The sequence below is a fragment of the Anguilla anguilla genome, chromosome 5, assembly GCF_013347855.1.
Source record: "Anguilla anguilla isolate fAngAng1 chromosome 5, fAngAng1.pri, whole genome shotgun sequence".
NCBI lineage: Eukaryota > Metazoa > Chordata > Actinopteri > Anguilliformes > Anguillidae > Anguilla > Anguilla anguilla.
Genome location: NC_049205.1, coordinates 40,998,767 through 41,011,128, shown reverse-complemented (window position 1 = coordinate 41,011,128; position 12,362 = coordinate 40,998,767). Strand labels below are relative to the sequence as shown.

Sequence of the window (12,362 nt, the reverse complement as noted above, 5' to 3'; positions counted from 1 at the left end):
TTTTTCCCTTTGTGCATACTGGCATGGGTGACTTCAGTGGGGAAGTGACAGAAATATGCTTGGGGTGGGGCCGCACTGAAAAGAAGGAGTGGGCCATGGATTTCCGAATTGCATGAATACTGGCTTGAACATAAACGCAACAGTTTTATATGCAATGCTGACAACATTTAACCAACTAATTTAATTTTATGTAAATTTTAACCTTTATGTTGAAGGGAACGCTATAAGAAGTTAAATGACATATATGTTGTGACGACCCGGCTCAAGGACCGACACATGAAACGGACACCAGACTTTAGTTGAAGGAAATAACAAGTATTTATTTAGAAAAAGAACAAAACCAAAACCGAAACCAAACTAACTATGTCAGCGTCAGTAATCAGTGTGCATGGAGGTGTTTGGTGCGTGAAGTGTTGGGTGTGCTAACTAAAGCATAAAAATGTGTACGGGGAAAAAGTGCAGCAGCGTCTGTGGCAGTCAGGCTTCCAGCTGGTGGAGAGAGAGAGAGAGAGTGAGCGCCCATCATCCTTGCCCTCTTAAGGACTACAAACAGCTGCGTGCAATCAGGACTGCCACTCCCGACAGCACGCAGCACCCTGGCCAACAAGGGCAAATACACAGACAGGTGAAAACAAGAGGGGAGGGGCGCACGCAAGGCGTGACAACGTACAAAAGAATTTTAATGTCACCTCATTTGGTAGCCCACTACTAATGAATTGTAAATATTGTATGCCCCTGAGATATAGAAACAAATCCCCTTTAAATGTATATATTACCAACTGTTTTATCATTTAGGTCACCCGTGCCTTGTAGCACTGAATAATATGTTTCTACTCAGGAAAAGCAATGGATTGGGAACTCGGAGCAAATTCAAATTTTCCATCTGTAGACATTGATGGGAATGAGCTAATTATTTGCAGTGCTGCTTAGCGTGGCTAACCCAGTTCTGAGTGAAGCAATTGCGTATCTCAAGTGAGGACGTGCATGTGGCAGATGTGTGGGAAGTTTGTCAATTCAGGATCGGGCCCATGAGAACTAACACATATTTTGAAGTGAATTAATAATGGCAGCAAAATTGGCAGAAGTAATTGATTTATTTCAACTCAGCGGGTGTAGAATTGATACGGCCTCGGTGGCCCAGATCGGCCTTTAGTTTTGAGTAGCACTTTGGCTATAAAGATCGTGAAATGCCCTCAGTGCTGACAGTTACTATAAATTATTGCTGGGGTCTCAGAAAGGCACTTCATCCTCAGAAAATAGGGAAAGATATTTCCCCTTTACTTGACGACCTATCAACATAGCCTGCAGTACTTCATGGATATTTCATTGGTAAGCCTTAAGGGTGAGCCTGATTGAAATTTCACACTTTTTGTTAATCGACTGAATGCTAATGTTTATGGTCGCCATTCTTTTTATGTTTTGTTTAAGAATGCAAAGTGTTGTTTAAGAATGAATAACAACACGATCTGCAAATTCGTTATGATCTCAAGCAAGTAAAACATGGAGCAGTGCATTCTGGGATTTGTTCTGAGAGTTAAATCAGAGCAAAGGACTGAGAGAGCTAAACTCCAGATTATGCTGATGAAGTAGTATTCTGGTTTGAAGGGGAGTCGGTGGATTCTGTCCAACATTGTAACACATAAGCTGTTTTGCTCACAAACTGAGTCATTTTTTTGGAATAGTATGTCTGTACTGCCTCGGTGGTCAAGAAAATGTTCTCTTGAAAACGCAAACATGACAATAAGTGAGTTCTGTGAAAATGTTGTTTAATATGACACAGTGCTTTGTGCTGAATGTTTATGAAACAGGTTTGACATTTGTTCAGGGAGTTATCTCACTGGATTACTTAACAAATTTATTCATGCTGTCACATCTTTTTTAACATGGCCGTTACATCGCTTGGGTGGTCGACATTCTCCTTACTTTAAAGCCAGTTCTCTCTCCATTGGATTGTATCATGACGTAAGTATCTTGTTAGACTATCCTCCATCTTAGGTTGAATAGATAAATATAAAAAAAATATATTAAAAAATAGCTTTCACATTCAGTGTGTACTTTTACTTTTTTATGATGAAAACACTATGCTTATAAATAAATGCATATTTATGTAGTATAACCAACAGTATTTTATTGAGTGTTTATTTTAAATGCACTCTTGTTACAACTCATGTGCCCATGTTGCAATATGGCATTTAATTACTGTTTCGGCGAATGGCTAAAAATTAACACAGTTGTTTTGAGGAGATAGCTTGGAGTTTGTACGGGTTCTCTAGTTTTTAAAGAAGTAATGACAGACTGTGCAGATTTTTGGGAATAACTGTAGCCTACCTTGGGTGCACCAATCATTAATTTTTATGAACGATTCTGATTGCCAATTTTTAACAGAAAAAGTTATCTAACTGGATTACTTAATGAATTTATTCATGCTGTCACATCTTTATATTTATATTAACTATTTTGATGAGCCCCATAGATGCTGTTTTGAAGCTACTGGCATATATTGCACATGGACTCTGCTCACATTATGAAACTAGAATAGGCCTACAGATCAGCCAAAATCTGCCAGTCAACAATTGTGTGTTATGGAGCCGAAACCATCCGGTTCTGATCCACACCCATTCGGTGCACCCCTAGCCTGTAGGCTACCTGTGCATGCATTCTGGAATTGGCAGAAAACTTTGAAGGAACAATTGTGATTGGTCATTTGAAATTTGGGAAAAATCGAGAGAAAACTCTATGAACAACTGCATGCCATTCATTCACCTTACAAAAATAGTGAAGAATTCAAAGAATGGCATACATTACTGACAATTGGCAGACGGTGCTATCCAGAGCAGCTTACAGTAACAACACAGGTGCATAAATGAGTGCAGTGCAGTTGTGCTGAGTGTTTTTCTTCCCACTGGGGAGTTTTTTTTTTTTTACCTTGTTAGATTTTTTGGCGGTTCTGGCTTGGTCATATTCTTTTATATTTTCTATTTTTCCCGTGAAACCTTTTTGCAAAAAGTGCTATGAAATAAAACTGAATTGAACTGAATAGTCCTAAGAGAGAGTGAAGTTTAGAAATAACAAATAATGCAGAATGATGTTTTCTGTTAAATAGAAGGTGAATTGATAACAGTTAATCACTCAATCTAAGGACTATATATAACTTGCCAAGTTACAATAAAATATTGGAGAAAAGTGCAATACATTTGTTCAGTTAATCTTCTGTCGATTGTGTCTCATCTGAGGCATCCTTTTCTTTTTATTTTTTTGGTCCCTGTTTCATATTGTCCTCGATGTCATTGCAGGTCTGTCTCCAATGGTGATATCAGTAAATGCAAATCTTGTCCTAGTTAGCGTGGATTGGTCAAACCGTTTTTGGGAGTGCATTTCTGGTATCTGTCCCTAGTATTTTTTTTGTTATTGAGTGTCCTGTTTCTCTTTACTGCTATAGGCTGCTTGGCTTATCGAATGTCAGCACATTCTCTGTACTGCTATTGTGCAGACACACTCTAGGTTTGATTTGTCCCTGTTTTCCTATAACATGAACTCACAGATAAAACATGGTCCTGTGTTTCGACGCCTATCTTCTACTTTGCCTCTAGTTACAGTGTATTATCAGTCTACGCCTTAGCAGAAGACTGGAAAGACACTGTGTTTCAGTATCCATGCAACAATATACTGTGACCTGTTGGTCTGGTGTTCTGCACAACCTTATTAATTCTGTATATAATGATTTGGAACACATACTGTATACCCCCTTCCCTTTACCCACCTACCAATGGTTTGTATACATTCTTAATGATATGTATTGTTTAGATTAATTTTATATTAATAAAAAATCTTTACAATACATATGCATACATTGGGTATTGGTAAGCACCAGTATATTGGGAACATTAAAGTGGCTATTAAATATTTGATATTTGTATTTTGTATTTTGCATTTGAGGCTCAGTGTAATATGTTGTATTTGCATTTATAGAGTAGTTTTGTTATTTGAAAAATAATTTGGATGCGAGAAACTGAGAGGCTGTCCGTACGGTATTGACATGATGAAAAATTAGACGGTCAAATCACCTTTGAGTTCATAACAGATCTTACTGTTGATGGTAACCTCTTTACCCCAGCTCCTCTGTACAGTCAGCTCTTCGTCCTAGCAGAGCTGAGATCTGAGGGAGTTGACCCCAGTTAAATGTATTGGATGGCGTCTGGCGTGTAGCGTTCTTTGCGTATTACGTATTGATTTATCCCCTGCTGGCTCAGCTGGGGGAGGTGTGTGCGAGCACGTGATCAAGAGAAAAGGCCCTATATCTCCCTCTGTGACAGAGTGCAGCGAGGGATTTGGCCTGTTTGAATAAGCCGAGAAATTCCTCCTGATAACGTTTGAGGCAAATGCGAAAAATCAGGTGAATGAGGCGAGAAAGCAGGCTGGTGGAATGTGTTTTGCAGCTCTTTGTTGATGTCCTTGGTGTGAGTGTTGCGATTCTGTGACTTCTGATCATGAAGTTGCCATGGTTTCTTTGTCTCGGTCTTTGATGTTACTGTTTTTCTGAGTCTCCCTGATAGCTTAATCCTGATGGCTGTCACCCTGTATAGTGCAGCTCATCTGCTTTTCATATAATATAGCCAATGTGTTTTCAAAGGCATACTTAATCATTTAAACTAATACCCTATGCACTGTGGTTTGATTAAACTTACATTGCATTGTTATCACTCCATCTATGTATGTCACTATGTATTCTATGCTGCCCATAAGTGCTTGTTTCTCTCATTGGTGGAGAAGTATTACAATCATATTTGTAGGCCAGGCCCATTACTGTAGGAGACTCCATCAGTTCAGGAGAGAAACCTGACATAGTTCCTATAATTTCATTTCCCTCGTAAGTTATAGCAGTTTGTAATATAGCTGTACAATATATGTGAATACTTGTACCTTTTAATGCCTTGCCTGTTTTATTGTGTGGATGCTGCTTATTTATTCAGACACCATATGCATCTATGCAATCCTATTTTTCCCTTTCAGTCTCAGCCAGTTCTGCACGAAGGGCCCTGGACAGGTCTGCTGTATGTGAACAACAAAATGTATTATAGACCATGAGTGATGACATTAAAACCATAAGTGATTTATTTAATCAGCAGATTAATTTTTTTAGATACAGGTTTTCCTGACGATTGCATTGTGTGGTGAAGTACTTGAACATTGTGTGGTGAAGTACTGGAACAATAGAAATTGTGGGTCTTCTGACTTTTTCCAACCCAACAATAAATGGCACATTTATATTCCACACACAGTAGGCAGAATTTGGAGGAAAGGGGTGGGGGGGGCACCTACCCCAATCCACTGTAACTGCATATTTGGCAATGCTCCTGGCACACCTTGGGTGACACAGTAGCTTCCAGCTACGGCTTTATTCGTTCCCACTGAGGGCTGGCGTTACAGTCTGCAGGCCTACTGGTTCTCTGCCCACACCTCTCCCAGGATCTCTACCTCCACTGCTCCCTTTGCACTGTACCTCTCCTAGCTCATCCTCCCTTCTTTCCTTCTGTTCTCTCGGTTCGAGACCGGCTCACCGTTAATCTCTTTTTAATGGAATCTGAGGTGCGTTCTTTTAATTCAGATTCACAGCAGAGGGCATTCTTTTTTGTGAATCTGAGTGAATGTGCTCTGTGTCCCAATCTCATCCGCTTTTGAACACTTTCCATTCTTTAAGAATACATTGTTGATTACAATACACCGGATTAGCTTAAAGCTAACTAATTTCCCCAAAGGTTTTTGCTATATGTACATGAAGTAATTGGATGTGTATGTGGTAAGTAATGAAATTCTTGAAAAGGTGTATATATTACAAGAGTTATGGAATATGCATGACTGTGAATCTTTTTGGAACCATCCAATGATTTTTCGTTGCCAGTGCAAGATATAGTGCCATACCTCTGTACACTCTTTAATGTAAATGGCTGCATTTTTTCCAGAGTCTTGGTTTATATTCTGCTGTCTTTTTACAATTCTTCAGCAAAATTATTTTGGGGTGTTTGTGCCATGCCTTGTGCCAAGCTCAAAATTTTTATTGAGAAAAGATTCAGGCTCTTTTTTGTAAGCGTGATTCTGCAGGTACTGAGCTGATTTCTTTCCAGTTTCTTTGTACTACCAACTTCAACTTCTTCGAAATGCCACAAGCTGTTTTCCAAGTGTGTTACACAAGAGATTTTGCCTCCCTGACTTGAAACTCTTTCACACCAAAGTCAGTGAAGAAATGGTTCCCAATCACATATTCACTGCATATTGTTCCCCTAAGCAGGATTTACAAAATATATTCTGAACTTAACTGCAAAACAAAGAGAAAGTAATTATTCTGAAGAGAATTGGAAATTGGAACAAAGTTTTGTTTTTTCCTGGAGTTTATTTTAAGGCACAGATATGGACTTCTTTTCTGGAAGGCAGTCTTTTGAAAGTCTGTACTGGAGAAGTTCAAAGCTTGTCCAGCATTAGGGTTGTGATTGCCTGCTGTGCCTTGAGGACTTTGGTTGCCACATTTTGGCAGAGTCAAGTGCATCCAAGGTTTTCTCGGGACATGCCTGCTCAATGCTAACCCTCGGCGTGTGCTTGGCAGCATGGTGATATGTCAATAGGGGTGTGCGATATGACAAACTTAGATCGTGAACGATTATAATTTCTCCACGATCTGCCTTTACAGAGAGATCAGAGCAGTTGTGCTGACAACGTTCACCAACACTGCTAGCAGACTTCCTTTTACTGGCCCCTCCCACCCCATTGATAACAAAGACACACCAATTAACCAATAGCATAATACATGGTAGGTGGTACCTATAAATATGCAATATTGGATTGAATACCTGTTTACTTGATTGGCAAATCTTTTCTAAACCCCTATAACTTGAAAACATACCGCAGCATGGCTGACACAGACAAAGAGTTTAATTTCTGAAAAAAGTTCCATTTCTGTAATATGGTGCTGGTTTTGATTTGCCAAGTCCGACAGTGCTCAAAGCACGGCCATTTGCACAGTTTGCACATGTTAGGTTTGAACACTGGATGAAAATACAGCAAACCCTTCTAATCACCTGAACAGAAAGCACCCAAAAGAGCTCGCTGAGAGTTTAGCATACGCAGATCTCACGCTTGTGCATCCAGCTCAGCCACATCTGGAAGCTGCACTGATTCATTTATTAAAATCCCGGAATTCCTGCCCTTTCAGACTTTTTTGTTATTGTTATTGTTAAGTTGTTATTGTTTTGCAAAAATTTGTTTCGTGATATAACCTAAAAAAATTGTGATATATTTTGGCCACATCACTCACCCCTATATGTCAAACAATTCAGTCATCCTTTCTGCTTCCACAAAGTTGTTCAGAGGTCATTTGCAGATGTGTATAATACAAGTGTTTCTAAATGAAAAAGCTTTAGTTGTATTTCCCCGTGCGCTCTGGATAGAACCAATGAATGGAGGAATGGAGGTGAGATAGATTTGTTGAAATCAATCACATCTGTTTGGCTACTCTGCTTCTTTGAATAGAAGTGTGCCAAGTGTAACATGACCTTTGAGAGTCCTGCCATCTCTTCCACAAACCCTTTTAAGCCTTGATTAATCGTGCCCCGACATTAGCGTTGGTCTTGCTATTAGCAGCAAGGCAGTGCATTTGTTGATTTTCCCTAATCGAAAATGACAGTGAACAGCATCTGTATATCCGTGCTGCTTGCTGTGAGGTCGACCGGACGTTTGGCAGGTGTCTGTGGTTTTTCAAAAAAAACTGAAACGTTTTGCCGTACACGATAAAACACAGAAAAAACATCAAGGGCAAGGAGCCAAACAAGTGAAGCGCGAACCTGGCAGTGCCGTGGTCTCAATTTCCTGTCCAGATTGTGTCACTCTTTTCCCTTCACGTCCTTGAGTCTCCTTCTAAGCTCGATTAATGACGTTCGGTTGATGGTTGACTGTCTGGTCAACCTCTACATATGATGGTAGCCAGCTTCTTTCTCATAAATGCCGATGTTTTTATGTTCAATTTATATAGGGAGCCATTTCATACTACCTATAGCTAGTAAGACATATTGCAGCACTCTACATGGTCTTGTATAGGCGTATCATGGATAGGACTATGCATTAGGCGAGCTAACTGACTTGATTCCAGCACGACAGCTGTCGCTACTACCTCCTGCCATGGTTGTCTGTCCACAGGAAGCCTGACTGATGGCAGTTGCTTTTTGAACTCTTTCAATATGCTACAACCCCCCTTGCTATTTCGATTGCAGACACATCTTATCCAGGGAAAATTGAAATTCAGCTGCATTGACTGTGTGGGCATGTTAGCAGTTTCTGACTATCTTTGCCAGTTCCCCTTTAAATCAAGACCTGAGGCAAGCATGCTAATACAGTTTAGACCTGACTATTCAGCTCTGGTTTATTGGAGGGCCGGCTTGTCCAGTATGTCACATTGAATTTTTTGTGTGCTTGCCTTGCTCTCATTTGTGCATGTGGAGGAATAGGTAAGGACAGTATTGTAAAAATCAGAGAGGCAGTGACATATTTAATTCCTAGGTGCTCTGACAATACATTCGTTTGGGTGGAGTTGTGGGAAGGAAAAGGAGAGGACTTAGACTGAATCCGTTTATGCAGTCCTTGACATTCTGCTCTGCTCACTTGTATTTTTTTGCATAGCAATTCAAGCCTCTTTCTCCTTTTTAATCAGTAGGGGCCACTTCATGTGGGCTTTTCTTGCGAACACTGTGGCAGTATAGGAAATATTACATTTTTTCATTTTATTGTTATCACATTCACACATGGAAACCATGGAAAGGGAGTGTTATCCATAACATAATCCGCCCTCCCTCCCCCACTCTCGTCCTCTCACCACCACCTGGAACTGAGACGTGTTGGTCAAAATGTTCTTTTCCCCAAATCTGAATGCTTACTGGCTACCGGGTGGCCACTGTGGCTCCTCCCGGAAGCCCCCGGAAACCCCGCCCTCTACTTGCCAACCATCCCATATGCTACCCCCGTTGCCCCCATCCCCCACTGACAGAGCAGGTGGCCAGCTTCAGGAAGACTGAGCTCCTTTGGTGTTTCCCAACACTTGGTTGGTCATGATTGCAGTGCCGTGTTACTCTTGTACCACAGAACCGGAGGCCCCATAGACAGAGGCCATTCATGCTGAGTTGGAAAGACTTTTTAAACTGTGCGCACTCATTAGACTGAGAGAACAGAAGACAACCTTACTGAGCAGTATTTTAGTGGAAAAAAGAGCTTTGAATTTATTTTGCCTGGTTGTTGAAAATCTTTGCATTTTGCGTGGGTTGACCATGAATAGACTGCACAGCAGTATTCTGTGCATAGTTGCACAGTGTGAACTTTTCCAAGATGTTAGTCGTGTGCATGCGCTGTACAGTAAAATATCCTGCGTATTGGCATTTGCTGAGAGAGTGAATTGCCACGATAACCCATTACATTTTTAATAGTCTGAAGAGCAAATGTCCCGTTAACTTCAACGGATGACTACCGTGGGCACAGTTTGCGAGTTGTGTGCTTTGCCTTCGTAATAGGAAAAGGTAAGCTTTCTGTATGCAAATTAAAAGCACTTTGAATTGTCTGACATTAGCTGGGTATACCTTGAGAGTTAAACAGACACTAGCTGGAGACAGGCTTGCCAATAATTGCAATTAATAAAAGATCCCCCATGCGCAAGTGTTGAGAATGTCTAAAAGCACAGGCTGGGAATGGATATGGCAGTGCAGTGTGGACAGGTTCCAGCATGCCATCAGTTCTATCATGGAAGGCTGAAAACTCTGCCAGGCCATTAGACATCTGAATCAGAAACGTGAACCGTTTCCCATGCTGAAGGTGACATTGGTACTCAGATATTTTTTAAATCCTGCAGAAACTACCCTTGCCTTTTCTTTGTTGTTTTCTGGGCAACAGTGTAGGGTAGTGGTTGGAGGACTGGAGTGATTGTTACATCAGCATTATAATGTTCAGTTAAGAACATTTGTGATCTTGTACCTTAAAGCGTTACTGCACTGCTATTTAGCTATGGCTTTTAAGGGTCCAGCCTTCAGTTATTAGGTTAAGGGTTTGCTTCCAGTTAGCACTCTTGCATGTTATTTTCCAACTATGGAGTGTTATTACAGTTGTAAACATACGTGTGAATATTTACTGTTTGTATATGCTTATTTTTTTCCTTTATACCTACAGTATGGCCTTTATCCTTGGCCCTATTTCTTCTTTTTCTGCTTCCGATTCTTCTTCTTCTTCTTTTTCTCAATAGCACCTTCTAGGAACAGAGGTCTGCTTTAGGTTATGTTGTTGCTTTAGAGCTGCTTCCTTTACCGTAGCCTTTTTTCAGTATTTTCATTAGCATAGCAATGATTCAAGTTTAAAATCAAAGCTGCATGGATATGTGCAAAACACTTTTTGTAGTTAGTTGGCTTGAAGAGGACTTCATTGGTAAGATGTCTAATTAAACCAAGTGCCGAAAATCTTGCAAAATAATTAGCAAAATGGCATCATAATGCAGATTTACTTTAAACTGTAATAATCATAAAATATCAATGTGCTATGTAAGTGCTGTGGAGAGTGCTTAGATTCCCTTTTAGAAAATGCCTGTTTAGAAAATATGCTTTCCTCCAAATGGGATATAAATGTTCACAGAATGTGACATGGTGGATGCGTAGGACTTAGGTTAGCCACCTCAAGTGATGAACAGATGCCTCTTAACACTGTTCTGCATTTCTCTGCTTCTGCCAGATGACGGGAGTTATGAAGGGTCAGCGCCGAGCTCTCTCCGCCAGGACCCCTCCCCCTCGGCTGTCCCCTCTCACCTTTTGGCCGGCTTTTCTCCGGAAGATTCATCGGCGGCAGCGGAGATCGCGAGGAGGCAGCCTGCCTTCTCGTCCATACTCACCATGCTCGCCAGCATGGTCCAGAGGCCCCAGTCTTTAGTGCAGTCGCTTCCCCCTGCAGCCACTTCCAGCAACGACATCCAGGCTGACCACTGGCCTTCGGAGAACCAAACCGGAGAAGCGCTGCCTTTGTCTTCAGGGCCCGCGGCAACCGGCATTCCATCTTCAATCTCAGGTCTGCTTACCGGCATCCATCCACAGAGTTCATATCCACTCCTGCTAGATCAGGATACAACTCTTTCCCATTTCTGCCCTTCTACCATTTTGAGAATCTGCATGGACATGACCATTATCATCACATGATGATGTTGTCATTGACAGCTATCTAATTTTATAAGCATCTAATCTCACTTGCCTCAATTCCACTGTTAGCTCACTGTAGTCATTTCAAAGGAAATAGTTTTTAATACTAGCTGAGCCATTATGAACAATTATTTTGACCTCTCACCTTACATAAATGAATTGGTATATACAGTATAGTTCAACTCACAATCTACAAAACAGTATTATAAATGAAACTTTGGAATGAACTTTCAATCCAAAGGGACAAATATGACACCAGCTATGGCAGAAACATTAAAAGATATGGTTCTCGTATGCTAAAGAATATGTATTGTCCGCTGAGTAAAATATATTCAAGTAGAATATCAACTGTAACTATAATAACGTTACTTAGTTTGTCATTGGATTTGCCATCCATGTTGGATATAACCTTGACGTTAGAACATACAGTATTATTTTATACTAGCTCAGGTGCTCTCTCCAGTAAAAAAAACAAGGACTACAGCTGAGAAAGAATTCACCTCAAGTCCACCTTTACTATGAGGTAATAAAACCAGTACCCTTGCTAGTTTCATTGCTCACATAACAGTGATGGATTGGAGGGCAGGTCCAGAAAAGGCAGCTCTCAGCTCTTCCACATCAACCCTTGACAGATTCCCTACCCTCAGGCACAGAGCACACGTTAGGACTGCCGGCACGTGCCTCAGTCTCATCATACCAAAGCCGAAGGCCAATCAGGAGGGATGTTATCTAAACCCCCCCCTCCCCACCTTCGGGTTCCTTGTCTGTGTCCATCAATCCGTCCACAACAAGAGTGAAATTTATTTTTCTTTCAGATAGCTACACCACACTGAAATCTCTGTGGCCAGGCCACTAATGATGTCTCGCCTCTGTCAGTTGATTCTTTTTTTAAAAAGTCCTTCACTTTGTCGCTTCTTTCTTCTTCCTGTGTGATGCCAGCAAGGTTACCTTAAAGACCAAACTACAAGACCAAAATCTTAGAATTGACAATGAGTACCAATGAGTCATCGTCTCTTATTCGACCTTTGGCTCCAGCAAGCTCCGCAGCAAAGCAGGTGGTAACTGATAGCATTTGGATCACATAGTAGTCTCATTAATCACCAAGCCAGCAGAATCTCTGCAACCCACGTCTTTGGACACTTTCAGACAAATGTCAGC

At 40.9% G+C, this 12,362-nt stretch overlaps 1 protein-coding gene across 4 annotated transcripts in view; it reads left to right on the top strand.

Moving 5' to 3' along the window:
• Positions 1 to 12,362, top strand: part of kiaa1549lb (KIAA1549-like b) — a 52,828-nt gene that overhangs the window by 10,542 nt on the left and 29,924 nt on the right. For all 4 annotated transcript variants that reach the window (XR_004765472.1, XM_035419848.1, XM_035419849.1 and 1 more), the window contains exon 2: positions 10,747 to 11,076. Coding sequence is in view for 3 of the 4 variants with exons in the window: in XM_035419848.1 (XP_035275739.1) it covers positions 10,747 to 11,076 (330 nt within the window). In the remaining variant the exon portion in view is untranslated. The remainder of the gene's footprint in view (positions 1 to 10,746; positions 11,077 to 12,362) is intronic.